Source organism: Ananas comosus, linkage group 8, assembly GCF_001540865.1.
Source record: "Ananas comosus cultivar F153 linkage group 8, ASM154086v1, whole genome shotgun sequence".
Lineage (NCBI taxonomy): Eukaryota > Viridiplantae > Streptophyta > Magnoliopsida > Poales > Bromeliaceae > Ananas > Ananas comosus.
In genome coordinates this window covers 802,487-826,096 of record NC_033628.1, presented here as the reverse complement: position 1 = coordinate 826,096, position 23,610 = coordinate 802,487, and the positions used below count along the sequence as shown (strand labels likewise).

Genomic DNA, 23,610 nt, shown 5'->3' with positions numbered 1-23,610 from the left:
TCAAGAGAGAGAAAGAGGAGAGAAAAAGGAGAGAGAGAGAGAGGAGTTGGTGTTCGGTGGTTGGGGCGTGTGGGTCCCACACGTGGCCTGTGGCCTTTTCGGTGGAGAAAGTGCCCATGGACCATGGTGCATAGACCAATCACAGGGATCCTACTGCATCATACCTACAGGTTTTATCGTTTTATTATTTATTATACATTTTTTTTTTACTCAATTATTAATAGAGAAGTGCTTCTACACCATGCATTGATAATAACTATTCATTTTTTCGATTCTACAGCTTAAATATTTAATTTGGTAACCGATAACGATAACCTACTATGCTAATTCTGATACATAATTTTTAATTTTTTCTATCCTATAATTTTCAATCATTCTATTAGTTATATAATATATCTTAATTCAAAATTCAAACAATTCTACATAATGCATAGTTTTCAATATCACTGAACATGCCAAAATAAATATAATTTAATTCAAAATTTAAATATATCTGCTTCACATTTACACAACTTAGGAAACCTAGTACCACAGAGTATATTAATTTAATCCAACCAATTTTTAGATTAATTTAAGTCCTAATTTATTTATTTAAAATTGAATTTAAATTATTATAAATTGTTTTTGTATTACATATTCAAATATGAATTCAACTTTAATTTTAAAATTTGATTTTAATTTGCGAACTCAAGATTGAATTTATAAATGTTACATACATTGCCAATTAAAAATTTGATATCAATTTTGAAAAAAGTCTAACATTTTGGTAAAATTTTGGACATTATAACAAAAAAAGATAATTAATACACTTAAGATAAAAAGAAATTAATTGCAGGCAATAATTAAGGAAATAAACAAATTATGGTGATAAGTTTTATATTCCAAAATTTTTTTTTTTTTTTTGAGAGATAGATACTTAGCTAGAAATGCGAATAAACTAGGATTCGAACTTGGATCTCGGGTACCAACTACCAAGCCCTTTACCACTTGCTCTAGGGACGGTCGGTAGTTTTATATTCCAATAATTAATACTATTTTATGGAGATTAATTACTTACTTGTTCAACCGGTTTCTCATTAAAATTCACATTATGCCCTTTAGTAATTGACATTGAGATCATGACAAACTTAATTGTACAGGATAAAGTGTCTTATTGTTTTCATATCAATCTTTATAATTTACTCAAAATTTATTTTTACTTACTATTTTTTTCTATTATTATTTCTCCAAGATGTTAGTAAACTGTTATTTTCTCATCAATCTCTACACTATATTATCAACAAAATTATTATTTTAGATAAAAGCGCATAACTTTAAACAAGCGTCGGTTAGATATATTATAAAAAAAGCAAAATAACTTCCAAGCTAGATCCATTAAAAGCTTCTTAATTAGCTATTTTTTGTTATTTCTAGATGTTTTTCACTATATATTTAGCACATATAGTGAAAAGATTGACATAAATAATTTGGTGGCATTTTTGAAAAAAAAAAAAATAGCATAGTATAGAAAATAGGAAAGAAACTTTAAAATATAAGTGTAATACAGCGTAATAAAATTTTCATGTTATTATTGCAAATCCTTAGAGTGCTATTTTGACAAACTGTTGATGTATTAATATACATGATATAAAGATTTTTTATTTGGTTACGCAAATAATTCAGAAACATCATGTTTTAACAGCCCCCTGCCAGAAGAACGTAAAGAATTATTTAAATTTTAAGTATTGAGACGTATTAAAAATTAAGTAAAAAATTTCAAAAAAAAAGTATTTCTAAACATCAAATAACTCAAAAGAAAATTATAAATTGTTAGATACTTCCTATTTCTTATGACATGTAATTATATGCATAGTAAGTGTTGTAAATCACATTAAAAATTCTAAAATTCCACTTTTAATAAATCAGTTTAGGATTTCGGTGCATATGAGCCCGGTCTATGTAACTCGGTCCATACAATAATTTCTCCTTTTGAGTGGGGTTTAAAGGGTGGGTTTTGGGTAGGGGAATGGGGTTTCCTCGATTCTCATTGGTTGGGACTCCACACGTTATCCACGCTCCTCATCCCCTCCACTTCTTCTTCTTCTTCTTATCTTTCTCCTCCATTCCTTTCTATTTTGTCACACAAAAGAAAAAAAAAATGTGTATAAATATATATATATATATATATATATATAAGGGACATATATATATATATATATAACTCATTATAAATCCTTTTATTTTCTATGCCCTCGTGACCATAAAATGGAAGTGGACAATTCCTTTGCAACTGTTGTGGTTGATGTTGGAGCGTGTCCTTTTGTAAACCAACAATAATTTAACTTTTTTTTTTTTCCAACCAAAAAACAAAGATCGTAAAGGAAATTGACACGTAAAATGAGTACTTGCATGGTATCATCGTCGCACTTGTGTCGTATATCCCGTATAGATTTGAGTCGTACATATATATATACATATATACATAGTTTAATATGAGTAAGGATTTGTGAAATATATTTGCTTGCCATATAAACGTTAGCAAATTAAATTAAAAAAATCAGATTATAAATGTTTGTTTATGGGCATAAGATGTTTATCCTGCATGACTGCATGTAGGAGAGTATTAGAGACACATATAACTTGAATGAATGAGAAAAATCTTTTGTTAATTTTTACCTCTATGTCCCAGCTACCAAGTTGAGTATTTTAATTACTAGTTGTTGAATGTATATCCTTTCCATTTACTCAAGAAGTATGTAGTATTTAGAAGACGAATAATGCGGTCAAATGTGTACAATGCATATTATATTCGCCCTCAAGTTATTTTTTTGAAATCAAATAAATTACTTTATAGGTGAAATATGCAATCACTGAGAAATTAAATACTAAATTATAAATGTCAAGTTCTTTTACATAGCAAAAATTTAACTTCTATCTTACGAACATACAATAGAATCTTCAAATGGGATAAGTTGTTCTTGAATATCTTATTTCAACATGATCATATATTCATCTCTAATATATATGTATGTAGCATGTGGCTCGTATTTCTTTTGGAATAATAACTAAAAGAGCCAAATTAAGGTTGATATATTTGCTAGCTCTATAAGCTTAAATTTTCGAGATTCATGAATTCCAATAAATATGTTATATAATTTCGTTTACAATATTACAAAAGATATTAGGTTGATTTTAGCCGGGATAGTACATATATATATATATAAGTCCAATAATGGTTTTGTAGTAGTTAAGTTTAGTATAAAACCTAGCTTTTAGAGAGCTTAGTGTTGATTGGGGTTTTTTTTTTCCTAAAGTGGGAAAGAAATTTCTAGAATAGCCCATAATTATTATTTTTTGACTTAATTAATTTGTAGATAGAATTAATATATGAGATGGTCTACATGCAAAACAGTGGATCACCCTTTTGTCAGTTGCTGTGACATACGATTTTTTCGAAGATATATAATTAACACGAGATTAACTTCATTTAGAATTGCATTTTCAAAGCATATATAATATAAACAAAAGAAAAGCATCTGAATTTTTTTTGAACCATTTATGTTTATGAAAATTAATATTAATAGAAACAGTTTTATTATAATTATTAAATCTGATTAATTATATGACGTGAATTAAGTTAAAAAATAAGTCGAAGTTAATTACATCAAAACAACGTTACAAGAATTAATTAGCTGGCCTCTACTTTCCCTATCATCGAGTTGGTAGCAAATTACCGGATTATATATATATATATATGCTTTCTAAACATAGTTAAAAGAGGTCACTGTAACGCATAGTGTGTGTGTGTGTGTGTGTGTGTGTGTGTGTGTGTGTATATGTGTGTGGTTATTATATAGTATACTATATACTATTATATATATATATATATATATATATATATATATATATGTATGTATGTATGTATATATATATAATTCAAGGAATAATGTGTAAGTATGCTTTGTAGATGCTGCATCTTAGTAGTTTCGTTGGATTCTATAACTCTTTTTGACCTTTTTTAAGAAAAGGTCAACTGTTTTCGAGACACTTGTTTTTGCATGCATAGACGCAGACGCATTCTTTGTTTTGAGGTTTCAATGAATGCAAAATAAGAAACAAATATGACATAGCATTGAACTTTATCACCATTCTCCAAAGAGATAGAGAGAGACTACATCTATATATTATGGATGTAAATCTTACATTTTCATCATCTTAGACTCACAAAAAAAATCAAATGAATGTTTAGGTTAAAAAAAAAAAATAGAAAAAATGATAAAACTTGTAGTGAATAAGAGTTCTTCGATGACTAGAGTGTAAGATCTACAGTTATTCCATTGCTGATAAAAGAATAGATGTGATCGACTTAGGGAGGAATAGTGAGATGACTCATGCATATCTAGGAGAGCTATTGGAGACTGATATTGTGAAACAACCATTGTACTCTAAAAGCTTAAACTGTTAGAGAACGGTGTTTAAACATTTTTATATTTATATGTCTGGACTCGAGACTTTTTAATCGGCCCATGACGTGGGCTTGAATTAAATGGGAAGAAATTAATATGCTAGGAGCTTGGTGTGACTCGAACTCATAACCTTCTGCTCTGATACCATATGAAACAATCGTTGTACTCTAAAAACTTAAGCTGTTGATGAACGATGTTTAAACATTTTTATATTTAACAGATATACATCTAGACTATCTGTGCTTTTATATATATTTATACCCACCACTTTTACATCTAGCTTGCCCAGTACAGTAGGATTTGTGCACACCATCTCTTGCTCTAATAGCATAAATGAAATAATTAATTATTACAAAAAAAACTCAAAACGATTAGATATTGGTGTTTTTAATAATACATAGTCAACAGTTTCTATAAGTATTTGCAAAGGACGTAGTTTGCCAGCAACATCTCATGCATAGAAAATTTTCCGGCATCAGATAACATTACCGCTCATTAGCGGCAAAACTTATTTGATTGTTCACAACATCTAACATTGACTTGTATACACCAGATTACTAATGAGCAGCAAAATCATATCATGCATGCGTACATAGAAATTTTTTGCACACACAAGTAATTGCCTATTGTGCTCCTATATACTTGCAATGGTCCAACATATAAAAATTAGAGGCTAGAAATTGATTACAATAATTTTACCGAAGTGTTTACGAGGCAACAGAAAAATAAAAATTTGAAAGTAACTTTCTTGCACTTACCTATTCTCAAAAAAAAAAAAAAAAAAAAAAAAAAAAAAAAAAAAAAAAAAAAATCTTCTATTTAGTTATATGGAATTAATATTTTTTTAAAAGAAAAACATAACAAACGAGGCCTAAACATTTCAATTGAATTTTCCTAAACATTTCAATTGAATTTTCCCCCCCTTTTTTAACAAGAAAAAAAAAAACTCGCTGCGAGAAGAGTAGGTGATCAAATCAGTGTCGTCGCCGACTTCAGAAGCGTGGGAGATGGCCGGCGCCGACTTCGACAGTCAACAACGACTTTTAACAACGACTTTTAATCTCCGCCGTTCGCGTGAATCGCACGCGCAAACATCTCCAAATTTACATAACAAAACCCTCCGATCCCGCCCTAATGTCGGCGGGGCTCCGCATGAGGGAACGAAGAGCGAGAGAGAGAGAGAGAGAGACAGAGAGAGAGAGAGATGGATTACACGAACAAGCTCGTCCTCGCCCCCATGGTCCGAGTGGTTCGATTCCTCCCGCTTCCTCTTTTCTATTTTTTTCTTTTTTAAATATAATTTCCCGATCCATTTGTTACAAAATCCTAAGATTTGAGATGAGTTCTTGTTAATTTTATCGGATCGAGATGAAGGGGTTCATCACTTTCAGGTGAATTGGGTTCTGGAGAGTATTAACATGATTTAATCATACAATAATTAAGTTCTTTTTCCTAATAAAGTTAATAATGAAGAAATAGAAGAACTAGGATATATATATATAAGGATGAATGATGGAGACGAAGAAAATTGCTTAAAAGTGAGTTACAATTCTTGCATTTTATTGAGAAAGACGGTTCTTTTATTGAATTTATTAATAATATTTGATCTTTTATCTCTTCTAGGGGTTTTAAGGTATGTTTGGGGTGGTTTAAGGTGGATTAATGGTTTACCTGTATTAAAGTTGATACTTGCTGAGATGTATTGAAAACAACAAAAAAAAGACCCCTGTTGTGTGCAATAGCATGCTATGAAAGCAGATTAGGGTTATACATATATATTGTATGCTTATGCTTGGTTTGGTCACTGGTTTCTAAAAATTTTAGGGTCGAGAAAAAGTAATTATTTATGCAAGATTAGTTCAATAGATTGTCCGTACTATCTTTAGGAGGAGTACAAGTCTTTCTAATTCACGGAAAATCTAATGCTTGAGTCTGAGTAAGGAAAATGCTTTGGCAAATGTATGTATAATCGGTAGACTTGTTGTTGGTGATTTTTTCTTTTGTTTTGCCATTGTTGGTTTGCTCGGTTCCTTGACGCTGATGAAATGTTTTTACTGCAGGGTACTCTGCCGTTAAGATTGTTGGCTGCTGAATATGGTGCTGATATAACTTATGGGGAGGAAATAATAGATCACAAACTGTTGAAGTGTGAACGCCGCTTAAATGGTATTTCAGTTTTTATTTGTATTTTTTGTTTGGTGCAGTTGACAGTTTATTTGTCATCCTTCTCCTCTTGTTAGACTTTTTGTTCTTCATGTAGGTGGATGTACTGTCAAGCAGTTAGTGATAAGGATAGCTTCTGAATTTTACCTTCAGGCTACAATTTCTCTCTTCGATTTTTTATTATTTATTGGTGTTAAATAGGTTTATCATTCGTATAAATGCATTTAGTTATCTTGCTTTTTCTCTTCAATCATCAAGTCTTAATCAAGAATGTGCATCTAGTTATAATATTCTCAAAAATATGCTATTAGGTTTGGGTTCGTATTCTATGAACATTTTCTCCTTTCATGCAGCATGTATTGGGACTACTGATTTTGTGGAGAAAGGTACTGATGATGTTGTTTTCAGAACTTGTGAGGAGGAAAGGAATAGAGTCGTGTTTCAAATGGGCACGGCAGATGCTGTAAGGGCTCTTACAGCTGCTGAATTAGTGTAAGCATTGAATAAGTCTTGCTTTGTTATAAGGACCATTTCTCTCACTCTTCATCTTTCACCTCTTCCTTGTTCTTCCTTTGTCTCTTCTGACCATATATATAGAGAACTTCCTTTTACCACTTATGTTCTGAAACTTCTCAACAAATACCTTTATCTTGGCTTCTTTTAATGCTTCAGAGCCAATTCAATTTCGTCTTTGCTTTTATCCTTGTTAGCACCAGAATTGTCTTTGTTTCGCTGTTCATTGAACTATACATGACAGGATACAGAACTCACAAGGTCTAGTGCTTTATTTCACTTCTTGTAATTTGTCATCAAACCGGAACCCTTTCCGAATATTATACTTCTACTTATGTTGCAGTTTGCTTCTATATCTGTGGTGAAAATTCATCTTACTTTCCAAGCTGTTTCTTCCACTCACTTTTTTTGTTGTTTTCCCCTCTTCTTTCAGGTGCAAAGATGTAGCAGCAATAGATATCAACATGGGTTGCCCAAAATCTTTCTCTCTCACTGGAGGAATGGGTGCTGCATTGCTCTCTAAACCAGAACTTATTCATGATGTACTTTATATCATTATTTGTTTTGGGCTATTGTCGTCTACGTTTCTCATATCAACATATTCTGTTCGGTATAAATATAAAAGAAGGCCTAAACTATCGCTGATGTCTCTATCGTTTTCTTCATGTAGATTTTGACTACACTAAGAAGAAACCTGGACATTCCAGTTACATGCAAGATCCGTCTGCTTAACACATCCCCAGGCACAGTTGAATTAGCACGCCGAATTGAAAAGACTGGAGTTCCTGCTTTAGCAGTTCACGGAAGGTATACATTTACATCACACCATTCCTCTTGAATCTGTATGTTTAACCTCCAAGATTAGCTATTACTTAAATATACCTTGGTTGCAAGAAAGAATTCAAACTTTGAATTCTAGCAGTTCATGGCTTTCCATTTTCTTGGTCACAAGAAGGTGTTGGCGCGTAAAAAATTTGAGGGCTCATTGTCTCCATGTTGCAGTTTGAATTTCAAGAGTGCTTTATTCTGTAGTTGAAATTCATCATGCAGCATATGTAGTAGTTACACAACTTGTGCCGCCAATGACATTGATATATTGGAGTAGTTACGTAGTTACTTTATGGACTAGTCGTGTGATTTTCACTGTAAAGTTAATTTTAACTTTTTGTTAAAAAGAAAAAAATTAAGAACCCATTGTTAATATAAACTGCGCCCCCCCACACACCAACCCCAAGGAAAAAAAAAAAACATTAGTATTAAATCAAACTTTCTACGAAACTTGTTATTTATTGTTTGTTTACCACTCTTTGCGTCACGATGGAGTGCAGAAGAATCAAAGACAGGCCAAGGGATCCTGCCAAGTGGGATGAGATTGCTGATGTTGCTGCTGCATTATCTATTCCTGTTATAGCTAATGGAGATGTCTTTGAGTACGAAGATTTCAAACGGATCAAAGACGCCACAGGTTGGTGAATGATTCAAGTATTCATGATCTTTCACTAATGACTTATTTCCTGTTTAAGTAATAGAAGCATTATATAGTTCATAAGAATATACGGGTTACTGGGATCGCTTTTTTTGAATGTAGACTGCTCGGCGGGTCTATAAATTTACGGACCATTATTAACTAATTCTTTCTTTTATATCGCAAAACTCCCATTCTAGTTGTGATGGAATATTGATTCCACTACAGGGAAGGAGGAAAGTAAATGATGGAACATCAGTCCAATTACAATGTTCCAAACAACATTTTTTAGTCCAAATCCAATTTGCTTGTAGCCACTCGATTGCTACTCAATTGAATACTATAGTGATGTTGTATCAAGCAGAGCGGCCTTTCCTGTTCAAATTTAGTGCAACTATATAAAATGATGTAATCCAAACCTGCTAGGTGCGTCATCCATAATGGCGGCTAGAGGCGCACTGTGGAATGCTTCAATTTTCTGTCCCAAAGGCAAGTTATCTTGGGAGGAAGTGAAAAAAGAGTATGTAAGGAAGGTACTTTCTTGCAACCATTGCATCGTTCAAAGTTTCTCTTTTTAGTCTGAACTCGTTTTTACCTCTGAACTGGTCTGTTGAGGCTTTTAGTTCTCTATTACAATAGCGCTGGCAGCGCTACTTATTTCATTGAATAAGGTTAGGGTACTTATAATTACCTGGTTTCCTGGATGAGCAGAGTATTTTGTGGGACAATGATCTCAAGAGCACGAAGCAAACTTTGAAAGAGATGATAATGCACTACTCATGTCTTGAATTCCGCGAAGGAAAGGCTGTAATCAAATCAGGGTCTCTGGCAGACTTGGCGTAAGTTGTCGACAACTTCTTCATGTTCTTGGATAAAGTTTCTGTGATTCAAGTTTGCATTCTAGATAATTATTTCTACCTGCGTATGTGATAACAGAAGAGATCACTGCAGTTGAAATCCTGCTGAACCTCCAGCTTCTCATTTTCCCTGTTATAGTTTATCTTTATAAAAATGTGATGGAGCTTATGACCTCCTTATTTTTGAGTATACACAGTAGGTCCTCTCTAATTTGAGGGGTATAGATAAAGATGCTTCTCTCTTCCATTGGAATATCTTTGCATGGCAGTCTTGGTCTTGGAAGTGTGATTCACCAGGTGACGGTGAGAGTTGGCATTTTTTGTTGCCAATCCTATATACGTGCTTTGACTGAAAAGGTAGTTAGGTTAGTAATTTGAGATTCTATTCATATATTTTGATATTTTGATCAACTGTGTGAGTATATCTGCATGGTCATGCACATATTTTCTTAATTCAAACACTGATCATCATGTTTTTTTTTCTTCATTCATTTATACTGTAGCTTTCTGCTTGTTTGTGTATTTGCCTGCAAATTGCTAGGCCCACTTATTATTTGCTCTTTCAGTGGACTCGTCAACTTTGCCTGTATGAATTTGCTTGATATTGCTTTACAATGCATGCTTGATTCTCATCTGCACGTTATGAACTTATTATTATGTGATCCAAATCCATGATCTACCATATGGGTTTTTATTATTAGCTTTTTCCTATGGATCACACCCTTCGGGAGGTTTACTCGAACTGAATTTTTCAGGAAATTGTATGGGGAAGAAGAGTACTACAATTTCATCGCAGCAACTAGAGGAGCGTGAAATTAAGGCGTTTCCTCCGCAAGATCTAGATAACTTCAGACCCCACCAAAATGGGGTTATAATTAACTGTTAATGGGATTTCATCTGATTCATGCATATTCTTTATACGAGTTTTAATTGGATATCTCACAAGAGAACAAGTTCTAGAGAGCAGAGTTCAATTTTGGCATTAATTCATTGTTGTATTTTTTTTTAAAAAAAAAAAATTATGCCATGGATGACTTAAAAGCTTGTTTCTGCATCCTACTTTTGGTTGTTGTAACACATGATATTTAACTCTCAGCAATAAACATGTTTTGAATGCTTGGAATATGCACGTGGCAAATAAAGGAGTTCAATCTATAGCTATTCATTCATGTGCCTCTGATCTTATCATCAGAATTAACAACAATAGCGATGTATGGGAACGCTTCATTCATGTGCCTCTGATCTTATCATCAGAATTAACAACAATAGCGATGTATGGGAACGTATTCTCTTTGTATTTGTAGGTAATAACACATCAAGAGATCGTTGAGCTGCTTCTATGCTTTTTCTATGGCAGCTAAAAGTTGTTTTTTTATTTTTTTCAAAGCAAAGCGGCGCTTACAAAAAAAAAGCTATCGTATTGCAACATCAGAATCGTATTGCAACACCAGAAATGGAAATAAACTTGCAAAAGAGAGGATCAATTACCAGAAGTTTCTTTTTCCCAAATGTTGAAATAAAGATGAGAAGGCTATATAAACGGCTGGGTCTTAACAGTACAATCACGATTATGGAAACTAGTGCAAGATTGAATGTCCACGCAACAAAACAGATCGGCATCAATAGAAGGGAAAGGCCAACAATTTTGGCTGCGATTCTGCGCAAGCAAGTCGTGTAGATATCCTTTCAAGCGCAGTTACAAAAGCAAAGGCAAAAGCAAAGCAGCCTTAAGTGATGAAAGTAAAACAACCCTCAAACATCACCAAGCACTTCTTATTACAATCTATCACCCTAACAGCAGCATGAACTGTCATATACCCTTAACAGGGAAAATCCAGCAGCTGTTATCTACTAAGGGGAGCACAAGTCTCTTCGGACATTACACACCTTATATGAATATCTGTGTACAAATAAAAGCTACTTACGGAATAAATAGCATGGGAGTCTCAGGCATAATTGGAGAAATGGAACGCGGACCGTCTAAATAGTGATGCCCATCGGCGAACTTACTCTTTGGAGCCCTCATCTTTGGTGGCCTCATCGATAACCTCGTTAACCTCACCTTCATTAACCTCACCTTCGTTTTCTCCTGATGTGGAATCTCCTTGGTGGTTTTCTGTGTCAGGTACGGTTTTCTTAATAGTCCCGACCTTCACATATTTGCTCATAAATTTGTACTCCCAGTCCTGCAAGGCCTCCAGCTCAAAGGGTCCGAGGCCGGAGATATCGCCTGTCAAATCCTTTTGTTCGAAGGACATCTTGGCCAGTGCTCTACTAGCGTCTCTACCAGCAAATAGTGCATACGGGCCGCCCGGTCCATAAAACATCCTAAAAAAACACAACAAAACAAGAAATAGTATAGATACGAGAAATCAGAAAGTCGAAAATTTAGATGAGAACTTTCAAAATCTTCTATATGACTAGTAATGAATTCTAAATAGCATCTACACAAAGATAAACTGAATTAAATCAGATGCTAGAAGGGCCACCGATAACCAAAAAAAGGGAGCTTAATCAGAGCATGCTAGGAAGTGGTAGTTGCCGCACAACTCCACCGAGTCAAAGGCCAAGAAGCTAGCAGAAGAAGATAAAAAACCTAAGCAAAGTGATTTCCTTATAATTTTCCAATAAAAAAGAAGTGTCAGATAGGTAGCCTGAGAAAAGATGATGTCGTCGTCTAAAGTCTCGCCTCTGTGACATAATAAAAGTAGAGGGTAACATATTATCTTCTTTACAAAATAAAAACTGACATGGACATGCTGATTCAACCTCCTCTAAATGCCATACAGTTGGCTAGATTGCCGACCAAAAAATGCCCTTGAAATGTTATAATAAAGAACAAGCAAAAAATTTTTGTTTCTTGTTATTTTGTTACTTGGCCATGTAGTTTTCTGGCTTTGCCTTCTTTATGAGGCATTAAAACTCTCAATAGCTAAAATAGATACTGAACAAAACATGCAAAGCATCAAAATTCTGCAATTTTAAAAAAATGGTCAAAGTGGATGTAAGAGTTTGTCTTTAACATTGGAAGAAGATAGGTGTAATCAATAAATCTCTCCAGGAATAATTACCAGAGTGTGCATAAAGCAACAAGATGAAACCTATTACTCTCTTGAATCTCGATTAGTTTACTCTGCATATTTGGTGTTACCTTAACCGCACGATTTCATACAGTACATAATACCAAAGTAACCAAACTACCTTACAACTTCTACTTTGACAACCAAATTTTCCCACCAAATGTATTTTACTCCTTAGGAGTTGTTCTCACCATAAAAGACATCTATTTCATATTAACTACCAAACTAAATTCTAAGATCCTACAGTTTTACTCCCACTAATCAATAATACATAAGAACATATAATTTTGTACAAAGGTAGATAAAATTGACACATGTATACACTAATAATCCAGGAACGAACCACAAGAGGTGGTTTTAATCAAACAAACGAAGCCCTTATGATACAAACAAACAAAATTGATCAGGGAGGTCAGATAACAACTAAAACTATAAACTCAGTATGATCAAATCCACCGTGATTCAAAACCCTAACCCTAGAACAGCGTGGAATCGAGGTTTTAGACAGAGGATCGGGGAAGAAGAGGGGACCTGCTCTGCGAGACGTCGTAGATCTGGCCCTTGATGGCCATGAGGAGGGGCTTCTTGGAATCGGAGCCATCGAAGGCCCTGAGCTCCTCCTCCGTGACCTCCCCGAGCTGCACGGGAGGCGGGAGGGGCTCCACGGCCTCGAACTCCGCGTCCCTCTTCCTCTGCTGCGGCGGCGGCGCCGCCGCCGCGAAGAGCCCCGCCACCACGTGGTAGAGCGCCGCGGCGACCGCCACCGCCGTGAAGAACGCCGCCGGGGAGAGGCCCGTGTAGGCGACGATCGCCTGCTTCAGCGTCTCCCACAGATCCGCGATCGCCACCATCTCCACCTCCCTCTCTCTCTCTCTCTCTCTGGGGTTTCTCCTTCTCTTTCTCTTTCTCTCTCTTAGGGTTTGGAGAGAGTCCACAAATAAATGTACTGGGGAAGGAGATGAAGAAGGGGCGAAAAGTGTTTGGTGTAACGCCTTTTGTATCACGGTTGGGGGTGGAGATGTGGAATCCGTGTCCTTTCAGGGTTGCTGGAGATTCGTGCGGAGAGAGCGGAATCCTATAAAAGATAAGGTTGAGATTTTCCTCTCATAATTTTGCTTTTGCTTAATTACACTTGTAATACAACACTGTACTTTATAATTTTTTCACTTTTTATACTATACTAATTTTTTAAAGGCATAATTAAATTATTATATTTTATCAATGTCTATATTATAGTTTAGGTTTATTTTTTTCAATCTTGTACTACTTTTTACCCTACATTTTTTCTTATAAAATATTACTAACCTATTTTTTTTCTCGCCAATTTTTATATTACGATTAATAAATCTACATTATTATTGGTAAATCTATTAATTTAGAAAGATTCTAGCCACTCTATTAAGAACACTTATTAAATGATAGAAAAAATATAAAATAAATATCCATTATAGACTCATTGAAAAATTTTAGGCTAAATTACATAAAACCCTCGTGTCAAAAGACTCAAAACCCGATTTTTCACTTTTTTTCCTGTCATTTAAAAATCTACACTTTGTCCCGTTGTAAAATAAAAAATATTCACTTCGCCCCCTGCCGTTAATAATCCATTAGGGTTCCGTTTATAAAATATTATCATATATTTTTATACCAAAAATGCCCTCAGTCTTCTCTCCTGTGAACATAGTAAGGGCAAAATAGTTATTTTATCATCACAGTTTACATTGTACTCCCTGTGAATATTTTTTATTTTATAAGGGGGGCAAATCGTAGGTTTTTAAATGACATAGGAAAAAAGTGAAAAATCGAGTTTTGACCGGAAGGTTTTATATAATTTAGCCAAAATTTTATTAAGCTATTATCAACTATTTTTTATTGATTTTATGTATTTTATTATTGTTGTGTCAAAATGAGCTTTGCCACTCTCAATCAGTATTTTTTAATTGCTTTTATTTAGTATTATAGATTTATTACTTATAGTGTAGATTTTTTTTTTTTAAAAAAAAGATAGTTGAATAGTGTGTTTGATTAAAAAAAAAATAGTATAGTGTAAAAAGCATATATAAAAAAATATAAAGTACAGTGTAGTATAGTATAATTAAATCTTTTTCTTTTTCTTCTGAAAGATGATGATGTTACTAATTTTTTTCATATTTTGAAAATTATATATTTGCATCTATATTGTATTTCCTAAATCTAGTCAAAATTAGTCTGAGTAATGATCTAATTTTAATAGAATATTTAATAAGATGATATTAAAAGAGTCGATTTTTAAAATTGAAAATTAATCACTGGATTGATTAAAATTCAACCTTTTTAGAAAATGCTTCGGCTCCATGCAAAGGGTCTCATGTCCATCAATAGTGTGTCATGAAACCTATGTAACAACTTGAATTGCGTATATAAGATAAAAGGGTCTAAATATTATGTATTCTGATAAATTAATAATTTATAAGAACAATATCGTTTGGTACAGTTGTTCTACTAAGTAGTTCTTACTAGAGTGCAGAATTTGTCCTTGCAGAAGATAATGGCAAGGGAGGGATTGGAAGTGAATCCTTATTTTCAATCTGGTATGCGTTATATATTTTTTATATATATATTAGTTGATTTTATCGTCCATCTAAAAATACTACTTTCTGATATCAATCCATCTTTTGTATAAAGGAAATTCTCATATTTTACATCTTGAAAAGAAAAGTAAGCGCTTTCAAAAAAAAAAACATCCTAAAATTTACAGATTAGATTATTGGTCGGAATAACATCTTTTGTAGTTTCCAGAGAAAGATTTGAACTCAAAGTAGCTTTTCAATCTGGTAAGTGTTATCTTTTTTTTTTTTATGCTAGTTGATTTTATCGTCTATCGAGAAATACTACTTTCTGAAGATCAATCTATCTTTCCTATAAAGGAAATTCTCATATTTTACATCTTGAAAAGAAAAGTAAGCACTTTCGGAAGAAGCATTCTAAAATCTGCAGATTAGATCATTCGTCAGAATAACATCTTTAGTGATTTCCAGAGAAAGATTTGAACTCAGAATAACTTTTCAATCTGGTATGCGCTATTTTTTTTTTTTTTTTATACTAGTTGATTTTATCGTCCATCTAAAAATACTACTTTCTGAAGATCAATCCATCTTTCGTATAAAGGAAATTCTCATATTTTAAATCTCGAAAAAGATTTGAACTGAAAATAACTTAAGGAAAGCCTAATATTGGATTGTGAAAATATGTACTCAATTACATGCCCTCCACACTCAGCCTCCCTTCCCCAGTGTGACCAACAATTATTAATACTGCGCCGCCGAAAACACAAACAGAGATTAGAGCAGCTCAATCTAAACAGAAAACAATTTTCCCACAGTTCTTCAAGTCATCCACTCTTTACACATGACCATCTAGGTAAGAGGGCTACCTACTTATTACAGTCTTATCTCTCTGTCTCTACGAAGTGGCGGTCGCTCTCTCGCATTTGTCTCGCATTTCGCATCGAACAACTTCCCATAATCCCCCAAATCGAGGGAGCTGATCTCGTCTTGGCGCCAGAAACACTCTTCGTACCGATACCACCTCATCAGCCCTTCATCTGCGATCATCCTCTGGCAGGCAATGCAGGATAAGCTCTGGCAGTGGTAAAACTCTCTCAGCCGCGCGGCCTTCTCATGGACGGTGTGATCCAGCTCCCTGAGGCTCTGTCTCCGCCCCGGGTGCAACATGGGCCCGTCGAACAACATGCAGTGGGCGATGTTCAGCACCTCGAGGTGCTCCAAGCAGTTTAAGAGGTATAGGATGGCTTCCTTCGCGACCCTCGAGCACCGGAGGCTTAGAACTTTTAGGTTCGGGAGGTGGGCGGCGATTGCGGTGGCGAATTGGGCATCAAATGAGCCCATGATCTTGAGCTCGGAAAAGTTCTTGCAGTTCTTGCCGATCTCCTCCATGATGTACGGAGGGTGCGCGATGGTTGGCATGGTCATTGATTCTAACTCTGACCATCTTCTAATAGCTTGGCATATCCCGTTCTTGGTTATGCGGTTCCACGCTGGCATAACTAGCCGCTTGAGATGAGGGGACCTGTTTTAGAAAGATTTTCTTTGTTTTTTTGTGATGTAATTTGGTGCAAATGAACATCAAGTAGCAAGAAAATCATAACAAATATCAAAGTGGAATTTAACTGAAAGAGAGTAATTCTTGTGCTCGAGTTTTTACACTCCAAAAAAGAGTTTCTGGCAAACATGAATAGATGTTTCTCGTAAGTGAGGATATATATTTAGAAGTTCAAAAATAAATGGAACCACGGAGAAAAGATGGGGAGTATTTAGGAATGGCAAATGGAATTGCAAATAGGTCTTTGTCACTTGCTAAAGCATCAAAGAGGCAAGAAAAGGATTTTGTGATAAGAAAGCACTACCATATATTAGATATTCGAAACAAGATGAGCACGATTACCTCTCAGAAATGTAAGTCAGATGTTCGTCCTTCATATACAAATTGAAATGGAATATCATGCAAGCCACGTTTCCACGACTGATGCCCATCGCCACCCTCAATAATTGAGTCAGTCTCCTGTCTGACCAATCATCCACCCAAATATATGGTGATGCCCTGGTTTGGATGAAATTGGACTTCAAGAGCCCGAAATCGAGAGCGTTCCATATGAGCGGATCTGAGCAAGCCAAGCACCACGAGCGACAAACTTGAGAAACTGGGCCCAGCTCAATCATGTTCAATTGCTTGAATATCTTCACCAGGACATCAGTTTCCATATCCTCCCATCTTTTTCCTACGGATTTATTTTCTCCCATTCTTCCCAAATAAAAACCCTGGTGAGAAGACAAAGCGACATCAAAATTTGCAAGTCAACAGCAAACTAGCTAAGCTCTTACAGAATTGGCAATCAGAATATGCATCCATGATCTCCTGATTGCAAACATAAGCAACCAGTAAAGAAGAAGCTTGCAACACAGTTACCTAGTTATATCTATATTTAAAACAAAATGCAGTGAACAACAGAAGACATTTTTCATCTATTAGAGGCACTATTGCTGTTCTGTTGATTCAAGAGCTGGTAAACAGACAGACAATAATAATAAGCGTGCGATAGTGCATCCAAGTCATGCGCTCGTTGGATCAAATTAGCTGATGTACCACGATCAAAAAAGAAAATTTACCAACGGCTAGAAACGTATAGTTTTGCTGGTTAGTGAATAATACCAAGACGGTTGTTTCTTCTTTTCAACCAGTCATTGAGGACCCCGTGACATAGTGATAACCATCCAGTTTGAAACTTACGATAAGATTAAAATGCATGCAACACATCAGTAACATTCTGATATCTAAAGTTTATGAACTAATCCAGAATAAAGAGGTCAATTTGCTATTGCTTGACCCTTTTGAAAGGATTCAATGATCAGCCTGCAGATGGAAAACCTAGTAAAAAAAATTGAAGTACTATGACATCTGCAGAATCAACCTGCAAACCTATAACGTCTCACATGTAGATAAGTGCCCCTACCAGCTACACTAGAGGAACGGATTCAGAACGTGATTGTAAATTTGTGATATACTGAAGCAGTATGCTATGTGAGATTATCTTCACTCACCCAATCTCAATTTCCAAATTCACCTAAACACAGCACATAAAGGCACAGTAAACAACATATAAAATCGTTCCCGTAGCGAATCTGTATCGGGGAACCATCATATGCATTTCTGAAATTCTAACTAAACAACAGAGGACTCAACAAGCTCTGAGTGGAAAACAAATGCAGTATACAAATGCAGTATTAGATTTAAGGTTATTGCTGAAAAGATCTGTATTATTTGTAATAAGTTCAGTGCTAAGAGCCTAGAAAAATTCCAAACTAGGGTGGCAGCTTAAAAATCTACTGATGTCAAAAATCTTATCTTTGCTACATATTTAGAGCTGTCTCTATTTTCGGAAAAGAATAAAATCTCTATCACTTTCTCGGAGGCATATCAAAGTAAACAGATGTATACTCAACAATTGTTTCAAAAGCAAATCTATAACCAACAATTGGAGAATTAGTACAAATAAAAACACAACCAATGCAATTCTAGAAGGAAAATTTGTCTCTTTTCATCAAATTTTCTTCATCAAGTTCCAATAATTAAGACAACTGCATCGATTACAGCAAAAGTACATTCGTATCTTCTTATCAGAGCAGTAACACAAAACCTGTTGGAAAAAAATCAAAGGAAAAAGATTATGTACGTCCTATAAGTCTCTTCCACAAACAAATTCCCTGAAAATACAACAAATAGATCCATTAGCACCCCCAAAAAAGAGATCTTTAGGAACAAATTTTAAGAAAAGAACCGCACAATTCAACATAAAGTCCCCACCTTTACCTGTATAAGGCTCCCTCTCGCCTCGTCCTCTTCGCCAGCTCAAACTCCCCCGAAACCCTAGAACCACAAAACCGTCGTTAAAAACCAAAGCTTTAAATACCTCAAAACACACAAATTCACATCCAAATTACATCAAATATTCATCAAAAATGGCACGTAGAGAGTGAAAAATTACGCAATTGGAAGGGAAAAATCGATCGCGAGGTAATTAAAATGCAAAAACTTAACCCAAAGGAGAAATTTTTCGTCGTCGTTTCGCCTCCCCACCTTCGACCTCGTTCGACCGTTCTTTCCCCCTTTCTCGCCCCTCATCATACGATTAATCCCACTGGTTTAATTTACCTTAACGTGTAGAAGCTGAATCGACGCTTCGAAATTACTTTTTTGCCCTCGTAACTCTACTGCTCAGATAAGAATAAAATTGCATTACAGCCCCTGAACTATTCACTGTTTCGAAACCTTCTCACCTCTTCAACTATAGCAACCCCCAACTTTTTTTTTTTTTTTAAGAAAAACTTCAAATATTACTATGTGATTTCACACTTTCTTATTTTAATACTTTGTGATTTAAAATGTATCAATTTAGTACCCTATAATTTTATTTTTTTTCTTTTTATTATCTATTTTATTATTTTTTTCGTTGAATCAATAACAAAGTTAAAACTAAAGAATACTAAAGTGAATATTCAATAAATCTAGATGTTTTTCTAAAGTTTTTTTTGTATATAATTTAACGAAATATTAATAGAGGATCTGACGAAAAAAGAAAAAAAAAACCACAGGGTACTAACTTAATACACTTTAAACCAAAAAGTATTAAAGTGAGAAAGTGCGAAATCACTAGGGTGATATATATTTGAAGTTTATCATTTTTTTTTTACTTTTATTGAGAGCCCTTATTTTATTTGAAATTTTATACTCGATTAAATTGATTTTTTTTTATCAAATATTATAATTTATTAGTTATTAAATAATAATTGATCTAATTTTATTTGCTAATAAATAATTAAAACTATTAAATTTTGTACAACTGTGAATGGATTTGATAATTTTTTAAAAATATTTTACTCAAATCATATTCTAAGAATTTAGAAATCTCCCCGAACTCTTTACATTTTAGAATGATTTATCGCGAGGTTGTTTCGTTATATTTTTACTATTTAAAAATAAATCCTTTTATTTTATTTTTTTATTAGTATATTTTTGACTTTGTAATTATTTTATTTAAATTGCTATAGTAATTATATATATTAAAGAATTTATTGATATTTATAAATATAGAATAGCTATTTATTTGTAATTATAAACATATTAAATGTGACATAATCTAAACTAGTTACATAAAAGTTTTATTTCTTAGTTGTGGACCAACCCAACAAATTTAAGAACAAATTTAGATCCCTTTTGATAAATCAAATAAAATTAATTTGATTTTAAAATATTTGACATATTAGTGTTCACCAAACTTTGGGAATAAATGTACTAAATTTTATCATTTGCTACTATTAAATGTACTAAATTTTTTAATTTATTCAAACAAAATTATTTAAATGAAAAAATGTTAACAAAATAAAATTGAAAAGCTTGTTTTAATATATGAAATTCATGCGCGCGTTTCTTTTTTCGTAGGCCAATGAGAATTTACCATGTAGAACATTTAATATTTATTGTATTTTCCCGTAGCCAATGAAAAAGCCTCTTTTGTTTCTCCATTGGGCCCACTTTATTACGTCATCGTACAACGAATTAGTGGAATCAGGTGAGGGCATTTCAGTAATTTCGCCACACGAGCTCACGTGGTTAAGGTTGGGAACGTGGAGCCGCTATATTCCGTGCAGCATTTTGATGCTTCACACGTTTTTTTTTTTTTTTTTTTTAACACCTTCAACTAAAAGGAAAGGCTAAATTACATAAAATCTCTTATCAAAATTTAATTTTTTATTTTTTTTACTATCATTTAAAAATATATATTTTGCCATCCTAAAAAATAAAAAATATTTATTTTGAATTCTGCCGTCAATGTTTCGTCAGGGTTCCGTCCATATTCCATTATTATATATTTTTTTATATCTAAAATATCCTTCTACAGATAAAGGAGGGTTATGGAAGAAGAGAAAGAGGGAGAGGGCATTTTGGTCATTTTATCAATACTATTAACACCGTATCTTCTATGAACTTTTTTTTTTTTACGGGAGGCAAAGTGTAGATTTTTAAATGACAGGAAGAAAAAGTGAAAAATCGAATTTTGATATGAAAATTTTCTGTAATTTAGCCAAAAGGAAACTATAATAAACGATCACAAATATAAGATTAATTATTACTGTGTCAATTTTAAAAAATAAACTTTAATTACATGAACTTTGTAACTAGTTTATTGGTCCATCGTCAGAATCTGAATTTTAATAATTATTTGTAATAATTTTTAAACTTAATGGAAACGAAAGTAATTATTAGCAGTTAATTAATTTAATTTTATATACTACAAATATAATTTAAAAATATTAATTTTAATTAAAATTTAAATTTATATTACTACCAACAAGTTCAAAGCTTTTTACTATTCTATGGAACATTTGCTCTATGATGCGTTTTATTTCGCTAATGAAACTGGTCTACTAATACAATAATAAAATATTTTTTTTAGAGAGAAATCGATAATATTTATTATTGACAAAGTCATAACTATTGTGTATAAAGCAGGTATTTTTTAACTTACTCGAAATTTGGTAATTTCGCCCGTTACAAATTTAGTTGTTAGTGTCGTTAATCTAATTAATCCTATTAATGAGATTAAAGGGGAATAGGACCACAATTAATCCTATTAATGAGATTAAATTTTTTCTTTTTTTTTTTTGAGATATAGGTAGCACGTTATCTGTTTCGTTTATTTCGTTTAGAAATAAACTTAGCTAGAAATGTGAATCAATTAGGATTTGAACTTAGGTCTCGAATACCAACCACCAACAAAATGGTTAGTCGAAGTTGAGCCAAAATTTTTAGTTGCTGATTAGCCTCAAACCCAGCCCAATTAAGGCTTAATTTGATATTAAGGCTCATATGACGTAATTAAATAAAATAGAGTTAGTGGTAAAAGCATATAGGAATATATTTCTACGTTTTTCGACGGAACCGTAGAAAACACGTCGTAGCTGACACATCGCGATATGCAAAACGTAATATTATATATAAAAATAAATAATTTTTTTTTTTAATCGTATTTTCTGACTGCACGTAATGCAATCTCTTCGAAAACTCAAACAAGCCTAAGAAATTTTGTTAATTTGGTTTTCCATCACACGTTGGCCCTTTGGGCTATAAAAATGCCATATCGAATTGGCCCGGTTTAACCCAAATCCAACGTCAACCCACATCCTAAACCAAACTCTTGCCGGGTACGGCTTAACTTAGTGGCTTTTTTTTGTCTCTGCTTTTGCTTTCAGGTGTCGTCACATCTAATAAAGCATTTGAAAAGTATAATTTAAGCTTCCGTTGCGATAAGAAACTGAAATGATATATTTTGAGCCTCAAAAATAGAAACTTCTGTTTGATATGAAAAGTCTATTAACAAAAACATTAATGCAATATTTTTTTTTTTGAGAGATAGGTAGCACGCTATCCGTTTCGTTTATTTCATTTAGAAATAAACTTAGCTAGAAATGTAAATCAATTAGGATTCGAACTTGGAACCTCGGATACGAACTATCAAGTCCTTTGCCACTTGCTCATATATACACATACACAGTCATTAACACTTATACAGTAAGGTGAAACAATCTGTAGCGCCTCTTTTTGTGTCACAAAAGTTCATTTGCGGGCTCGGTCCGAATTATTAATCCCAACGATGTTTTTCAAGTGGGCTAGGCCATATGAGGGGCCCAAATTAGAGATATGTTCTTATTTAGGGCACATTTGGTATCGAGTCACATCAAATGCTAGGCAAAACTAAATTGAGCAAAAAGCATTTAGCGATATACTTCTTTGATTTTTCAATAAAATCGTACAAAATATATGTGTATAACTAATTTATTACAATATGTATAATATGATATTATGTACAAAAATAAATAAAATATTTTTTATCATACTCTTTTATTGTGTGTAACATAAAGTTTCGGTGATCCCAAAATGAGGCTAACATTATTACTCTATTACAATAAGGTGCAACTAGCCAGGAGTAATGCTAGGGGAGGTGACACCCCAAATAAATGAATAATATTCTCGCATAAATTCCACTTTCCCCGAAGAATAAAATCTTTATGCCGTCAACGCACCTATTATGCGGCTATCCGATGCTTCATATGTGGATTATCTTTGTTGCGTATCGTTTATGAAAAATACCAGTTGTGCACTCCAAAAAAGAGTATAAATTTTACACTCTTTAATTAAAAATTTACAAATCTTTAACCGTTTTAATCTTATAATTTTTTTTTGCCAAGACATGAAAGTAATAGTAGCGTTTGGATGATATAGTGTAAATTTATACTTCCTTTTGGAGCTATTTAAAAATACAGTAATTATGATTATATGCATCTTATTTGATTAAATATAGTAAAAAGTGTCATAACTATAAATATTTTGTTTGATTACATATAATTGAAAAGTGTACTGTGAATTTTCATCGTGATGAAATTACCTCCTATGTAAAATAGAAAAAAAAAAATCTATGTAAAAAATTATTAAGGAGGTAAATTTATTTTTGCTTAAAATTACTATATTCAAGC

General features: G+C 33.3%; 3 protein-coding genes across 13 annotated transcripts; 1 reads left to right on the top strand and 2 right to left on the bottom strand.

The window, feature by feature from the left end:
- LOC109714561 (tRNA-dihydrouridine(20) synthase [NAD(P)+]-like) lies at nt 5,527-10,568 on the top strand. 4 transcript variants are annotated; one of them, XM_020239241.1, is made up of 9 exons: nt 5,527-5,694; nt 6,506-6,611; nt 7,017-7,071; nt 7,555-7,663; nt 7,792-7,928; nt 8,450-8,586; nt 9,013-9,119; nt 9,298-9,425; nt 10,199-10,568. In XM_020239241.1, the coding sequence occupies exons 1-9, from the start codon at nt 5,650-5,652 to the stop codon at nt 10,254-10,256; spliced, it is 882 nt and encodes a 293-aa protein (XP_020094830.1). In that variant the 5' UTR covers nt 5,527-5,649; the 3' UTR covers nt 10,257-10,568. The 4 variants fall into 4 exon arrangements, with proteins under 4 accessions (XP_020094830.1, XP_020094829.1, XP_020094832.1 ...); XM_020239240.1 differs by having other exon boundaries at nt 5,528-5,694; nt 6,962-7,100; XM_020239243.1 differs by lacking the exon at nt 5,527-5,694 and having other exon boundaries at nt 6,706-7,071.
- Nucleotides 11,032-13,553, bottom strand: LOC109714156 (membrane steroid-binding protein 2-like). The gene is made up of 2 exons (XM_020238619.1): nt 13,055-13,553; nt 11,032-11,771 (listed from the first exon to the last, which is right to left on the bottom strand). Exons 1-2 carry the CDS (start codon nt 13,372-13,374, stop codon nt 11,450-11,452), a joined length of 642 nt encoding a protein of 213 aa, XP_020094208.1. The 5' UTR covers nt 13,375-13,553; the 3' UTR covers nt 11,032-11,449.
- On the bottom strand, nt 15,709-19,225 carry LOC109714189 (F-box/LRR-repeat protein At3g48880). Of its 8 annotated transcripts, none has more exons than XM_020238669.1 (5): nt 19,118-19,225; nt 18,884-18,946; nt 18,717-18,783; nt 16,967-17,340; nt 15,709-16,591 (listed from the first exon to the last, which is right to left on the bottom strand). In XM_020238669.1, exons 4-5 carry the CDS (start codon nt 17,320-17,322, stop codon nt 15,943-15,945), a joined length of 1,005 nt encoding a protein of 334 aa, XP_020094258.1. In that variant the 5' UTR covers nt 17,323-17,340; nt 18,717-18,783; nt 18,884-18,946; nt 19,118-19,225; the 3' UTR covers nt 15,709-15,942. The 8 variants fall into 8 exon arrangements, with proteins under 8 accessions (XP_020094258.1, XP_020094263.1, XP_020094256.1 ...); XM_020238674.1 differs by having other exon boundaries at nt 18,753-18,783; XM_020238667.1 differs by having other exon boundaries at nt 18,890-18,946.